We start from the raw sequence: 15,821 nt of genomic DNA, 5'->3' as shown, positions 1-15,821 counted from the left end.
CTACACTTTAGGATAATTCGCTCTTTGCCAGCAGCTAACCATCACCCAGCTCTCCTGCTGTTTTCTCCTTTCCAAACCAGCACAGGGGCCCAAGCCCTGCTGGCTGGCATACCTCCCCAACACTCTATAAGCCTCTTCCCACCCCATTTCCCCACTCCCACCCCGCCCCCAGAGGCCCTTCTGAAGCATTGATTGGGAGGAGGGAGAGGAGGAGGGAGGAAGCCCAGCCAGGTAGAGTTTGGAAGGCCTTGTATGCCCACATAGAGATGATCCTAACCACCCACATTACCTTTGTCCAGAACAGGGCCAAAGATTGCCAGGCTGTTGCTGACAGTGGTACAGTTCCAACGCCGGCCTCGGAACTGGTGCTGGCACTCCTGGATGCCAGCCTTGACACCTTCAGCCACGCTGGGCATGATCTCTACATAGTTCCTGCAGAAGCGCAGCTGCTTGGGCACCAGGCCTGGGATGCTGGCACAGAGGATGGGCTGAGTGCTCAGAGAGGAGTACTGAGGTCCCACAGCCAAAGACCTGGTGGGAAGACAAGGAGGTTAGAGACCATCTCTGAAGACAGACACTTTGCTATGTACATGTGCTGGGCCTGTTACTGCTTCTGCCATGAAGGACATGTAGAGAAAGGATGCTGTTGACCATGTACCTAAGATGAGATTAGATGTCAAATTGTCACAATTGACTGTGTGCAAAAACCAGCCCAGCATCTTGCTCTGTAGAAGTTCAGGGACTCTTAGCCTGTGGCTCAGACTTCTGAGGGCACTGCAACCTTTGGTCTCCACATTCACACACATACACATATACACTGCAGGCACACAAACATGTATACAAGCGCACATAGGCACACAGCACAGGCAAACACAGTAGATATTAAGATCTTTCGTATGAAATTGCATGGTATTTGCACTTAGCCTACACACCCTTCCGTACATGCCAAACCTAGATGACAATGATACCAACACAGCAGAGTGTCACACTATACTTTAGGGAGTGCCCATGCAGGAAGTCCATGCAGGTTCAGCAAACATGCAGTGATTTCTCCAAATATTTTCTTTTTTGTCCTGTTTTTGTTAGTTTGTTTTTTATTTTGTTTTGTTGCTTATTTGTTTTGGTTTTCAAGACAGGGTTTCTCTGTATAGGCTTAGCTGTCCTGGAACTCTCTGTAGATCAGGCTGGCCTCAGACTCACAGAGACCCACCTGCCTCTGCCTCCCCAGTGCTGGGATTAAAGCTGTGGGCCACCATACCCAGCTATCATCATTGTTTTTAGAAACACTCATTCTGTAGCTGGGGCTAGCCTGGGACTGGCTTTGTAGTCCAGGTTTGAACTTAATGATCCTTGGACTCCTTTTGCTGGAATCACAGGCATCACCACAGCCAGCTTTTCTGAACCACAACTTAAAAGAAAAACTGGTTAAGTCCTCAGGGACTGATCATGAGGGAAGAATAGTCTTCCCAGGACACAAATGATGCTTACATCCCATCAAGCACCTCTAGTCCCAACTCAACAGTCTCCAGGTCCCCAACACATGACATGCATTCCTGGGCTCTACTCCCCATAGAGCTGGTCTCTCCTATCTCCAGAAACACTCAAGAAACCTGTGTCACACACTGCCACATTCCTGGCCTTAGTACAGTCTGTATCCCTGTGTGCACCCCATGACAGGGAGGGCCTGCTCTTTGCTCCTTCCTCCTTTCTCTCTTTGGGATGGATAAGGCCAGTGGGCTGGGTGGGTAGGTTTTTTACATGCACACCTGCTTATGATAGGCCCACGCTCATAGGAAGGTCAGCCCTGGGGCCGGCTGGGGACTGTATCTGCTCTCAGTAGCTGTGAGTCGTTCCTCTCCAGGCCCCTGGCCTTCCTCTGTATTTAGTCTGGCTCAAGGACCCTTTTACCCAGCTGCAGTGGAATCGGCTTGCATTCTCCTCTCAGGTGCAGACCACTTTGGCTGTCTGCTCCTGCTGGCACTAGATGAACCATATGGGCACCTTTGAGTATGGGGTGAGTGGACACTTGGCAAAAAATGAAGAGATCACTGTCCAAGGTCCTGGCTTGAGGGCAGAGATGCCGGTATATGGAGAGGATTGGGATCTGTGCTACTTGTCCTCAAGGATGGAAGAGAGGAAGGGCCTGGTCAGGTTCAGGAAGGCCCTGGTCAGGTTCCCAGATGAGAGAGAGAGAGAGAGAGAGAGAGAGAGAGAGAGAGAGAGAGAGAGAGAGAGAGAGAGAGAGAGAGAGAGAGAGAGAGAGAGAGACTAAACCAAGGCAGAAAGCTACATCTGTGCCTTGTTACCATGGTGCTTTTGGCTGACCACTTTAAAACCAGAAGGTCCCAACATGTCTTGTCAGGCCATCTGCTTTCCTATTATAGTGGATTTGGAAGAACTTTGTTTCTCCTTCCAACATTCCTTAGCTCTTCTCTGCACCCTCCCACCACCCACTGCACCCACACCTACCCTGAGACTCTCCCACCTGTGAGAAAGCAGAATTTCCCCTTGGCCTGGGCAATGCTTTTCCTTCTTTTTCTCCTTCCTTCCTACCTTTCTTTTTCTTTCTTTCTTTGTTTGTTTGTTTGTTTTTGAGACAGGGTCTCTCTACAGATCCCTGGCTGTCTTGGAACTCACTATGTAGATCAGGCTGGCCTAAAACCCACAGAGAACAACCTGCCTCTGTCTCCTGAGTGCTGTTTCTTCCTTTCTTCTTATTTAAAGCATTATTTTATTTTATGGTATCGGTGTTTTGCCTGTGTGTTTATGCACCACCACACTTGTTTCTACAGTGCAGGGGATCACTACTACAGTGCAGGACTTCATACGTGCTAGGCATTCATCCTACCCACTGAGCTACATCTATGGCTCCCAGAGAAAGGGTAAAGGCATCTACCTATCTATCCAAAAGAGGAACAATCTTCATGCTAAGATACTGTTAACGAGGAGTCTTAGAGTTCTTAAACAGCAGAAAATGAGAACCTGGCTATGTCTGTCTTCACAATAAGAAATGTCCAGGGCCAGTGGCCAGTTCCCAAGAGTGGATGACCTCCTTTATTAGTTGCCAGAAGCCAGAGCCCATCCTGGGTGCTGATGATGTAGGGTTGGGAGACTGTGCTAACGAACAGGATGCTGCAGAGGCTGCAGAGGCGCATAGCAGTGAGGCTGCTGTGGGTGGCATGAGTTGTTAGGCCTTAGTTCCCTTCTCAGCCCAGGGAAGGCAGAGAGAGGATTCCCAGGTGGAGGGCTGTTCCTAGGCCCCTTCCTGGGGATATTGAGTCAGCCTGCTCTGTCTTCCCTCCTCTGGGCAGGTCCCTGCTCAACACCTCCCCGAGGAGGCCAGAGTGTGGGCAGCTTCAGCAGGGTCCTCCTGCTCTAGATCATGGATTTAGGGAGGTGGAAGAGCACCTTCTCTGGACTCAAGGGCCCCTGAGGTCCCTTTAATCACATCCTGGATCATTTCTCTTTCCCTGAGAGCCAGACCATGAGGAAAGCCCAGGCATGGAAGCCTTATGGGAGGAATGCTGAGGGCTGGGCACAAGGTACCTATTATGATGGAGAAGGCAGGGCAGGGTCAAGGAGGGTCATTCAGCATCTGGATTTCAACTGGGCTGAAATGGTCAATATAGCTTTGTTTTATTTGTTTAATTGCTTCTCTCCTCCCTCCCTCACCCCTCTCTTTGTCTGTCTGTCTTTCTTCCTTCCTTTCTCTCCCTCTCTTTTGTTGGTTTTTTGAGACAGGGTTTCTCTGTGTAGCTTTGAGCCTAACCTGGAACTCGCTCCATAGACCAGGATGGCCTCAAACTCACAGAGATCCACCTGCCTCTGCCTCTTAAATACTGGGATTAAGGACAGCTGTACAAAGTTAAACATTGATTTACTGATTTATTTTTCTTTATGTTTTTGAGACAAGGTATCATGTAATCCACACTAGTCTCTAACTCCAAGGATGACCTTGACCTTCTCCAATACTATTTCAAGTGTCGAAACAGACATTTGGCTAGCTTACCATTTTTTGATCATCTTTCTCTTCTTTCTCCTTCTTGGCTAATGAGACTTGCTGTCCCTGCCAGGCAACCACTGTCAAGCAACAAGCTTTTTCTAGGTAGCCCAGGCTAGCCTCAAATGCATGCTTCTCTAGGCTCAGACTCCCTAGTCTCGGATCCCAAGTGCATACCGCAACACCTGATTTACTCTTTCTTAACACCACCATGAAAGGAAACTGACTACAACCTAAATGCTAAAAGCTAAGAGCTCTTTGTACTGTCATGGAGACACATTCCAAGGTGGGGGAGATACTTCAGTGGATGTAGGTGACTACTGCCATGTCTGACAAACTTCAGTTTCATAAGTAGATTCCACACCATGAAAAGAGAGAATCGATTCCTGAAGTTGTCCTTCAAATCCCTCACCCCCATTACCATGCTGTGGTATATGCACAAGTAGACACACACAATCAATACATAAGATATAATAAAAATTAAGAACTAAAAGAAGTAGCCCAGAAGGAAAGTGGAGACAATACAGCCATGAGGAACCAAACCAACTGAGTTACAGGAAGGAGAGCAAGTTTGTATTTTGTAGGGTTCATACTATGGTGTGCACTAGATGTCTGCATACTATAAACAGCATCTGTAATTTCTTCTCCAGCTATCATCACCCACCATGAAGGTAATGACCTTCCTTTCATGATGATAGAAACTGTGGCTGTAACAGCAATGTGTAACCTCCTTTCATAATCGAAGGTGAGGTCCCACTGCAATTAGCAGAGCTGGGAATGAGAATTCCGACTGGAGAGATGACAGCCAGTTAAGAGCACTAGTTGCTCTTCCAGAGGACTCAGGTTCAATTTTCAGCACCCACATGGCAACTCACAACTGTCTGTAACTCCAGTTCCAAGGGATCTGACACCCTCACACAATGCACATAAAATAAAGTTAAATAAATTATAAAAAAAAATTTCCATTTCTCATCTCATTTGGACCATAGGTTTGGACCATGGACATGGGAGCCCACTTAATACCCAGAGGCTGCACTAGAATATGATACCTGATCTCTACCACTATATGCTGAGAAATTGGACCACTCTATACCCAGTAGAGGCAGATACTCACTAGGACAAATAGTTTCCTGCTTTGATCCCCCATTTTCAGAGCCTCTATAAGCCCTGAATCTGAAAGCACCTCAAACTCTGAGGTGTCCCCATAGTTCTGAGGTCCAGAGCTATGCCCAGAACCTCCTATCGGGACTTTGGAGGTATTCACTGAGATCTGGAGGTCTATGTTTGCCTAATTACGAGTGCTTTTAGAAGTTGGGTCTGAAGCATGGAGTTTGCCTCGAACTTCTGGCTCTGAGGCTGAGGCGTCGTGTTCCAAGACCACAGAAGGGCTGTCAGGAGTTTCCCCAAGCCACCGCCAGCCAATCCTGGAGAACCCAGTCCTAAAAACACACAAAATGACCCTCCACAATATGAGTAAGGTTAGAGTGTCTTCTCCAGTCTGCCTGACACCTGTGAGTTGCAAAAGTTCATTAATTCTGTGGGTATCTGTTCTATGACAAAAACCAAAGAGCACATCACTGTCCTTCTCATTTGTACTAGATTCTCTTACCTTCCCCTGAATCCTGACACCCACACACACAAAAAAATAAAAATAAAAAAAAAAAAAAAAAAAGGAAGGAAGGAAGAAAAAAGAAAAGAAAAGGAAAAGGAAGAAAATGAATCTCTGAGAGATGTCACCTTCTAGGGCACGTTGTGCCAAGCTCTAGGAGCACATGCCACTACCTCACTGGCTTAGTCTGTGGACAGCTGCCCCTTCCTGCTGCGTCTCAGAATCTTTCTTTCCACAGATTACCCCACACACTGTACTTGTTCCTTCAAACCTGCCCTGTATCTTCCTGCCCTCTGCTCCAGTTCCTTTGGAACCACTGGGTAGAGCTCATGAATGATGTCCTCATAGACCCTGCATGTGACCTTCCAACTAGACAAAGTAGGGACAGGTATAACCCAAGACCACCTGGAACAAGAAACCAAGGCTTGGTAGTGAGTAGAATCCATGCCAAGATTTCAAGTTAATATGGCAAAAAAACAGCAGCTCTATTACATTGATTCCCAAGGACACCCTTTTATGCATTCATGTTCAGGTGTGTACACATGCCTTAGAGGTCAGGGGTCGATCTTGTGTGTTGTTATTTAGGAGCTATGTGCCCTGTATTTTATTGCAGGGTCTCTCATTGGAACTTCTGGTTCACTGATTAGGCTAGGCTGGCTGCTCAGTGAGCTCCAGGGGCCTGCTTGTCTCTGCCTCCTCAACACTGGTATTTCAAAGGCATGCCACCATATTCCACTTCTCATGTGTGTCCTGAGGAACAAGCACAGGTACTCATGCTGGTGTAGCAGGCACTTCATTTACTGACTGAGCCATCATCTTGGCCCCGATGCACTATGACACTCTTAAAATGTATTAAGCTGCAGTCCAAGCAAAATATCGTTTATGAATGAATTCAATATAAAGAAATGCATCACCAGGCAGTGGTGGTGCACACCACTCTGTAGACCAGGCTAGCCTCAAACTCACAGCGATCCACCTGCCTCTGCCTCCTGAGTGCTGGGATTAAAGGTATGCACCACCACTGCCCAGCCAGAAACCTGGTTTTTAAACTGCTGCTCTGAGGCTTCTTCAGTGTGTTATTCCACAACTCTAAAGACATTCCAAAGACAAGGAATTTTCTAAGGTGTGAGTCCAAATGCAAAGTATCTGAGGATCTTCTTGGGGTCTGAAGGGCCTTTACCACCTGCTTTCTCCACCCCATTCTCCAGGAGTTAGCCATGGGCATAAATATCCCTAGACATCTACATCTGGAATCCCACTGGCCTCTCTGGAGTTCTTGATCCTCCTTAAAGGCCAAGACATGTCAGGTCTAAACCCACAAGAGATACCAGGGGTTGAAGAAGAAACAGAAACCAGTGGAACATGAGCCCTGGCAGTAAGCCAGTCACGCTTGCCTGCTTAGAAGCCCCCCAAGAGATGGCGACAAGCCTAACAGGTAAACCAGTGGCCTTTATCCTGTACAGCATGAACCTAGTCTTTATTGAGCCCCTAGTGCCCACCCTGAGCTTCTACCCTTTCAAGGAGATTCTTCTGACATGTGTAAACCAGTGTCCAGACAGAGACAGAGAGTCCTCATTTAAGGGTACTCAGAGGACCCTAAGTCCCCATCTAGTATCAATACTAGGAGATCCTGTATTTAGTCATTCCCATTCCATACCCAGCTCCTCCTGCTGGGAGGTCACTGTAAGGTCTGAATCCTGCCTTAGGGTGATGGGAACAGCAGGGCAGGAGGGCCCTGCCTGGGCCTGGGGAGAAGTTGGGAGGCCGGCACACCCTCACTGCACCCATTTCTCTGCACCTGGCCTTTGTGATTCACTACAGGAGGAATTCATTCCATTTCCCCTCTCTCTGCCAACCAGGGCGGAGGACAGCCTCTTAGGAGAAGCCTACAATCTCTACTTCCAGCTAAAATTTGAACTGTCCAACTGGATGCCACATTGCAAGGTCCTCTGGACACCCCACCCCAAGTCAGAGTGTCCTCCTCACTCCTCTGAGAGGTCTGGCCATCTCACCCCCTAAGCCTTTCCCTGGATCTCAGCAGGATTGACAGCCACAGTGAGACAGTGAACTGCGGCCTCTGAGCACTACAGAGCCCATGCCACTGTCAAGGCCACCATGAAAAAGTTCCCAAAATGCAGATGTTTAAACCAAGCCTTAGAAAGCAGGACTGAAATTTTTAACCTTACATGTATCTGTGGGTCAAACAAGAGCAACCACACCAATGAAAATACCTATGTTATGCCAATCAGATCACAGACTCCTCTCGCCTTCACTTTCATTAGTGCTGTTAATTTTTTATTATTACTTAATCATAGTTTGTTTTTAAAGGACTAGGCAGTGCCGTCAACTCAGAGCACGCAGAACAGCGTTTTGGAATACAGCCCCATCCCTAGACTCAGGGTTTCATCCTGTGGCTGCAGCCACGTGAGCCACGCCTGCAGCGGCAAACACTAATGGTTTTTCTACCTCCTCCTTCCCTTGCTCCTGCTGAAAGGCCGGGCACCTGGCCAGGGATATAGCAGAGACGCTGGCTGTGACATGCAGGGGAGGAAGGAGGCTGGTCCAGGACTGTGAGATGGGCAGCAGGCCAGCCTAGCCTGGGCCAGCACTGGCCTCCCTGAGCCAAGGGTGTCCAGCTTCTATTTGATCTCCAGTGAATTTTCCCATCCCTGTGTCATGACACTGGTTCCATGTTAGCTAATGCTGAGCCTCCGGGAGCAAGCAGCGACCCACTGCCATTTATGATGGAATCTTGTGGGCAGACAGAGAGGGGCTGTGTGAGGCAGTAACTTGGCATGGGGTGCTGAAGCTTGTTGCTTTGGGCAGGCATAGGTGAGAGATCCAGACTACAGTGCTTATGAGTCACTTGCTTACTGTGACGCCCTTTACTGTCCTGGCCTCAGTTTCCTTAACTATTCGATGACATGGTCAGATTTTATTCTAACTGTGTCTTTGAAATCGAAGTAGAACACATGAGCTGTCTACTTCAACGTCTCCATTGCTTTTCTGACTTCAGAGGGTTGAGCCCCATCCTATGGACAGAGCCTCTGGGGCCTCTCTCCCTGGTAAGCACTATACATTGGTGGCCCTGCTACCTGTCTGTCTGGGACTGTCCAGCTCTCTCTGTATCTGTACCTGGTGCAGGAGCTGCCTCGCTTGCCTGACTTCTCTTGTCCTCTGCTAGATTGGAGTCAGGCACAGTAAGCACTAAGTTGGATCCTGGCAGGTGTGATTCCCAAGGCTCTGCCCAGGCCCAGAGGGAACAAGGAGGATCGTGGGTAGAGAGATCTCTGCTGGTAAGGGTGCTAGGCCAGTGTGTTGTGGGTTGATGGAGTATCCATGCTACTCCGGCTTTTTTCTCTGGAGTACTGGATCTCTCGGTGTTATCATCAGGCTTCTACTCTCATACCTGAGACCCAGGGTATGGGGCTCAGTCTCTCATGCACAACCAACACACACTCTCCTCTCTTGAATGAGCCGCCCAAGAACCAAGCAGATGGAAAAGCTGCCCTCAGGGTACCTGTATTCCTGAGATCCCCAAGGACCAGCTGTCTTCTCACAAATGGACAGCATCCCCAGAAGGTAGAAGCCCTCCTCCAGACTCCAGCACACTCCAAGTTGGGGAGGGGTCCCAAGTCCTCACTCCAGGCTGCACAGGGCCCTGCCTGAAGCCTTCCCAGCCAGCGCCTGTCCTGCCCCGCCGGGCCAGCAGGATTACTGACACATACTTTGAGCGAGTCCTGGCAGGCGGGAGGCTCCCGCGCCGGCGGCCATGTGTTTGCCAGCCTCCCTGGGCGGCAGCGGCACGTTCTGCTGCTGAAGGAATGTGGGAGCACCAATGTATCAGACACCTCCAGGGTGTCACCTGAGGAGCCCGGAGGGAGACCTAGGCAGAGGCAAAGGCCAGGTACCCTTAGGTCCCAGGCCTGGAAAACTGCCACGCGGTGGGATGGGGGAAGGTATTAGAAATATTAAAATGTGTCCCTGTATCCTCCATGCTCAGGTGCAGCGTTCATTTTTCTCAGGAAGGACTCTGTCCATTCAACACACCTTATTGATTGGCTGAAGAGGGCAAAAAGCAAGGCCAGGAAGGAGAAAGGAAGCCATCCTGACAGCTTGACCAGTGGGTCTGCTGGATGGTGTCACAACCTTGATGACAGGTGTAGGGAGCATGCAGTTTCCAAAGGAAGAGGGATGCTCCTGGGTACAGGTGGTCCAAATGGCTGAGGCCTCTCTAGTCATGGCCTGTGTCTCTCTGAGATTTAGTCCCAGAACTCTACAAATACAGTATGTGTCCATCAGCTTACCACAGGACATATTTCCTTCAGGCACACATGGTGGAGCTGAAGGCTTTGTAGTCTCTAAGGAGTGGGCTATGTGGTCCTTGCGCTATTAACAGCCTCCTGAAGTTTCAGCCTTTGGAAGTGAAGGGAAGTAACCAGCTCCCTTCCTCAGCCTTGGGTTCTGCAGCTCTTCAGCTCCCAAACTGAAAGATTGGTACCAGGCCAAACCCTCAGAAGCCTCTTCACACCCTGAACCCAAGTCAGCCTTCTGCCATTTAGCTATACCCTTGGTTGCAACTCCTGGGGCCAGCCTGAAGAAGACTCTCCCACCTCCAGAGGACTGTCAGAGATCCAATGGTCCTTCCTGAAGCCTCTCAGCCAAATAGCCTAATTCTTCAGCTTCCCAGAAAAGAAGCAAATACAGAAACCCCCCAGGGCTGGGCCAGCAATCCTCACACCTGGGCCCTGGAGTATGGTGGGGTAGAACTCTGCACACGAGTGTTTTCAGCTGGCTTAGATGCCTCTCAGACCAACCATAGGAGAACCTGTCGGTGCATGGCCATTAAGCTGATATCACAAACCTTTCCTTCTATCATACGCACGAACACTCATGCTTTCAATTCCAGATTGCATTTCTTCACAGACAAGTGGCTGCTCTTTCACAGGTAGACTCCAGCTACACATCAAGAAACACTGATCATATTCTGAGGAACAAGGTGACAAATCTGAATTCTGGACCACATCAAAAAGGATGGTTGAGTTTCCAAGGAACTGACATTTTCTGACCCTTTAGGCCAAAGGTTTATACAGAAGACCAAATGTCTGTGTGTTCCCGGGGGGGGGGGGTGTTGTTCCCAGGCCACTAACCATCTCCTAAGAGTATACTCACTGCAACTGTATTCATTCGCCCTCTGCTCTGGTCCAAAGGGGTCTGGGAAGCTTTATGCAAATGAGATAAAAATAATTTTAGGGGACATAAAGCCAGGTGAAAGAAAGACACCCAGCCTTGGAGACCCAGCATTTGGAAGGGGTCAGCACCAATGTCCGGAGGAGCTGGGCAAGCCGGGCTCTGGAAAGGGCTGACCTTGAATATTCCTTTTGTGACTGGCAGTTCTGGAGAAACAATGCCTAGTCCAGTGCCCTAGCAGTTACAATACTAGTGGTAGTGGTGATTTGCTTAGTATCTTGCTTTCTCTTGCTTTTCCAGTTTTATGTTAGTTACTGACCAAGAGAGGTGAGAGAAGGGAAGGGGGGTGGTGGAAGGAGGCATGGAGAGAACAGAAAAAATAGAGAGCTGAGAGACAGAGGTGGGCAGAGGAGGGAGGAGCAAGAGGATGAGGGAGAGGGCAGCCCCCCTGCACTGGACTGGGATGAAGATGCATAAACGACAGCTGTGGGAGTAGGGTCTGCAGACCTGCCTTTAACAAGCCAACAAGTTAGCTTGAGTCTTCCTCAGTCTACCTGTCTTTGCCCAGTGACCCTTCTCATCTTTGTCTACACCACACAGCAGCCTACTCACTGTGGCAACCTGATTCTACAAGCACCACCCATCTCATCTGTAACCCTCCACCGTATACCCACCCCCAGGGTCCCCCTCCTCATATTCCCTCTCTCACCTACCCTGTGTGTTCCACCAGGACACTTTGTCCCCACCCACCGTGGGGCAGACTGCAGACAGCCACCACCAGGCCCCAAGAGGGCTAAGTGCTGACTGCTAGGAGACTGTCAGCCGGGCAGTGTATGGGGGCAGGGCTGCAGAAGCCTGAGAAGCCAGAGGGACCCTTGTGCTGAGAAGAGGAACTAGAGTTGGTCCTAAAGAAATGTCCTTGGGACACAGCACACAGTCTCATGGGCACCAGGGAGAAGCCCAGAAAGGAGACCATTAGAAGGTACCGAGGAACTGTGAGAGCTAGCCACCTGCTCTACAGTGTGGCTTCCATACTCAGGAGCCCATGGTCCAATAGGAACTTGTCCATAGGAGAGGAGCCCTGTTGAAGAAGGGAGAAGGGGAAGCCAGACACAGGCTCTCCCACAAGTAAAGGAGCAAGGAGCAGAGAAGCCGCTACCTAAACAGGAAATCCAGGTGTCACTGAGGGCATGGGGTAAGCGTGGGCTGAGAACTGAGAATGGAGGCAAGAAGTGACCAGTGGGGGTGGGGATGCAGCAATGTGGACCATGAGGGGGGGGCACAGCGGAATTTGTTAAGTTTGCATAAAGTCAGTTCCCTGCCATGAGATCGGCTCAGAGTCTGGGGAGAAGGGGAGAGCCACAGGTTGACCCATTGGACAAGAAATTATAAGAAGAAAGCAGGAGGAACGAGGTAGGGGTCGGGTGGAGTGTGTGGGGTGTATGGGCCCATCTTAAGATTTCTTCCAGTGTCTATGGGGTCTGTCCTCTGAAGGAACCCACATTCTTTTAGCCTCACGGAACCTCTCCTCTTCCCTTGGGCTCTTTCCAATCAGTTCTAATACTGTGAGAAGAAAAACTGGCAAAAGGGTGAGGAAGGCCCTGTGGGACTTGGTCTACTTGCCTGTCCCTTGCCCCAGCACTTGGGGGTCCCAGAAGAGACACTCTTGGAGGGCTGTCTTGATGGCTTGTCTCTGTGGTATTGGGACTGACATTGGGGTTGAACACACCATCCCTCGGAGCAGGTCCTGGGGAGGTGGTGGACATTCATGGTCCCTCCTTCCTCCTAAGAGCCACACAAACTTCAAAAGCCTAATTACTCCTGATTCGAGATTTCCTGGTTTTGTTCCTCAGGGTAAGGAGGTTCTCTGCCATTCACTTTCACTTTCATAGCTGAAGGGAATTGGGGACCAGAAAGGGAGAGGGCGGCACAGGCTAGGCAGAAGGTGAAGTAAAACCATCAGTGGGCAGGCTGGGGGTAAATGTAGGAAATCATGGGGGGGGGTTCCCAAGTCCTCTGTTTTGCCTCTGTGTGGAGCTAACCAGTAGCCTACCCAGCAGCGGCCATGATGCTCCCCTCAACTTCAGGGGGTTTGTCTCATCTAGACCCAGATGTAGGCAGGAGAAAGGAGACACTTGAAGCTTGGGTGGGTAGAAAACGCAAAGCAACCTTTATTTAAAAGCCCTACCACGCCCTATAAAGTGACCTCAGCCATCACTACTCTTTTTTTAGGGTACTCTTCTCCATTCTGTCAGCACGCCCGCCCGTTCCAGCTGACCCTTTGAGCCGGGCTGAGAGGGAATAGAGGAGGCCAGAGGGGAACTCAGTCTTGTCCCCAGGAAGCCAGCATCCCATAGTGAGGGGGTAAAGGGCTGCTACTCAGGAAGCAGAATTGTTAAGTGTGAGAATCCTACAGAGAACAAAGTGGGAGTAGGGGGTGGGCGGAGAGGTGGCTCTTGTCACCCACCCCTATGAATACCAGGTGGACTTCCGTATCACTTTCTGAGGCCAAAGGGTTGCCCGGACCTCTGAGGGGAGGGGTGGGAAGTCTAAGGGCCTCACTTTCTTCACACCCCTCCCCTCTCACCTGGAGAATGCCGGGTACACCCGAGGGGGTCTAACAGCCCAGGTGAAAAGGAACTTCTGTTGGGCTGGGTGGACCCAGCTAGAGACCCCCCACGACCTTAGGGACAAAAATCCCAGGGTAGCCAGGAGGCTGGCGACAAGGTCCTTCTTTATGGGAGAAGAGCGGGGGCGAAGGCGCTTCCTCTTGAGCCCAGGAATTCAGCGGCGGCGGGTTCTAATTAGAAGCCTGGCGCAGGAGCGGGCAGCCCGCGGGGCTCTCTCTCGGACGCGCTGCCCCTGGCTCGCAGCGACCCACGGGACGCGCCTCACTGTGTCCGTGCTCCTAGACGCGCCGGTCGCAGCCTGTGCTCCTGGAGGCCGCAGGGCTCCACAGGTGCTGCTCCGGGTCGTAAAAAGTCACGGGAGCCGAGGCTCAACTAGATAGATCCCTGTAGAGTGCGTCTGCTACCCCAGCACCCTCTACAGCCCCTAGCCGACTCCTGGGTGCTCACCCTCCATCCCTGCAGCGGCGCGGGCCCTGCATCCCCACCCCAGGCTCTTCAGCTCCTCTCCTGAAGCATCTCGAAGAGAAAAATGATTATCGGATTAGATGTACTTCGGCTCGCTGGGTCCCCCCTTCCCCTCGGCATAATTATTATAATTCCAGGCAAGCTGTCGGAGAGTGTTCCTGGGGGGCGGGGGTGGCGCGCATGTTTGTGGGGAGGCTTCTGTCCAACTGAGTCTCCACCAGCGGCGCGCCCCGGCCCCTTGGCGCCCGCATTCCTCTCGCTTGTGTTCGAGAGATCTGCGCATCTGATCGTGGCCTTAAGTCTGAGCTCCATTCAGGGGAGGGGGTTGTTACACACCCCGAGAAAGGGGCGCCCCAATTTCTCCTCCTTACAAGGGTATAAGCGGAGGATCTTTCCTTTGCCCAACTTCACTCCATCCCAAGCTGAGAAGGGTCTCCTCTTAGTGTTCCCTGTCTGGAGTGGAGGATGCTATCCAGCCTTTCCAGGACCGGTCCCCGAAGGCTCTCACTCCAGAAAACTCAAATCCCTTACTTTACCTACTGTTCACCCCTCCCCGCAGCAGCGTTTCCTTGTCAGGCAGATACAGGCTGTGGACAGTAGACCGACCTCTACACCCCGACAGCCACGAAGAAGCGACAGCGACAGCATTGGGGAAGCGCGCAGGGCTCCCGTCTGGCCCCGGTGCGCCTTGCCGCAGGCTCCGCGCCACTCCCCGCCCGGTCTCGGACTGTCTTTACGTAACTGCCCTGCCCCGAGCTGTTCGGTCTTGTCTCGCGACTTTGTTTTAAAGTGTGTGTGTGTGTGTGTGTGTGTGTGTGTGTGTGTGTGTGTGTGTGTGTGTGTGTAAGATACCGTCCCTAAGAAGATTCTCCCTCTTCCTCGCGCAGCTTCCTTTTTACACTTTCTTCGACTATCTCCTAGGCGTTAGTGTCATGTGCTAACCCGCTTTCTGCCATTCTTGTTCGACGCCAGGGACAGCATGGACCTTCACTGCCCTCCCCGCCTGCCAGGGGAATCAATGTCCCCGGAAGCTCCGCCACCCCGCGCGTCCCAGCTGCGGCCCGAACAGGTCCAAGTGGCGGCCAAGGAAAACAACCCGCCCGCAGCCAGTGCGCAGAGCAATGGTGGGGACCCTGCCCCCCAGGGGCAGCTGCCCTAGGGTGGCATTGTGGCCGGAACGAACGCAAGTAGACTCACTCACCACCAGATCGGGTAGCTACCCAGCGCCTGCTTCAGGCTGCAGAGCACTAAGAGGTATCCGAGAGGAGCCATCGCAGGCTTGAACGCGCAGGCGGGGAGTCCTCCCCGAGAGCGCGGGCGCCGTGGCTGGCCCGGCCCTTGGAAGTGGCTCCGCTGCAGTGGCGCGGGGCCCTCTGTGGCAACAGGGTGCGCGGGGTTCCCGGGTGTGCACCGGTACGCGGGCTCAGAGGGCGGCGCTGCGCCAGGTGGGCCGGCGGCCGGGCGGCGGGCCGAGGCCCTGGGCGGCGCGGGGCGGCGGGGGCGGGGCAGCGCCGCGGGGGGCGCCCGCCGGGGCTGGGGCCGGGGCGGGGCAGGCGGGGGGCGGGCGGGGCCCTGCGGGTTTGGAGCCTCGCGGCGCTGGCCCCTCCCGAGGCCGTGGGTGCGCAGGGTGCTAGGGTGAATGAGAGCGCGCCCGTCCCTGAGGTGTTGAAGGTGTGTGCAGCGTGTCAGAGTGCGTAGGTGTTCATGGAGGGGTGCTGGGGTGCGTGCGGGGTGCTGGGGCACTGCAGGTATGTGTCAGTATACAATGCGCGCTGGGGTGCACAGGGTGTTAGATCTGTCCAGGTGTACATGGGGTGTTCTTGTGCATGGGGTTAGTGGCCTTCCAGGGCCACGCTCTGCCAGCTGGGAACCGCACTGCACGCATAGTCCTCCGCCTCCGTTTTGGTTCTTCCTGGATCTCAAACAT

The 15,821-nt window shown here is 52.0% G+C and overlaps 1 protein-coding gene across 1 annotated transcript in view; it reads right to left on the bottom strand.

Annotated features, from left to right (window-relative positions):
- The window catches only part of Wnt3a (Wnt family member 3A), a 41,885-nt gene extending 26,584 nt beyond the window's left edge, over positions 1 to 15,301 (bottom strand). The window contains exons 1-2 of the mRNA XM_051180563.1: positions 15,096 to 15,301; positions 290 to 531 (exon numbers count right to left, since the gene is read on the bottom strand). Coding sequence (XP_051036520.1) covers positions 290 to 531; positions 15,096 to 15,166 — 313 coding nt within the window. The 5' untranslated portion in view covers positions 15,167 to 15,301. The remainder of the gene's footprint in view (positions 1 to 289; positions 532 to 15,095) is intronic.
- Positions 15,302 to 15,821: the final 520 nt, after the last annotated feature.

The sequence above is a fragment of the Phodopus roborovskii genome, unplaced genomic scaffold (assembly GCF_943737965.1).
Source record: "Phodopus roborovskii unplaced genomic scaffold, PHOROB, whole genome shotgun sequence".
Classification (NCBI taxonomy): domain Eukaryota; kingdom Metazoa; phylum Chordata; class Mammalia; order Rodentia; family Cricetidae; genus Phodopus; species Phodopus roborovskii.
The sequence above is the reverse complement of the archived record's forward strand: the minus strand, read 5'-3'. Positions and strand labels throughout refer to the sequence as shown.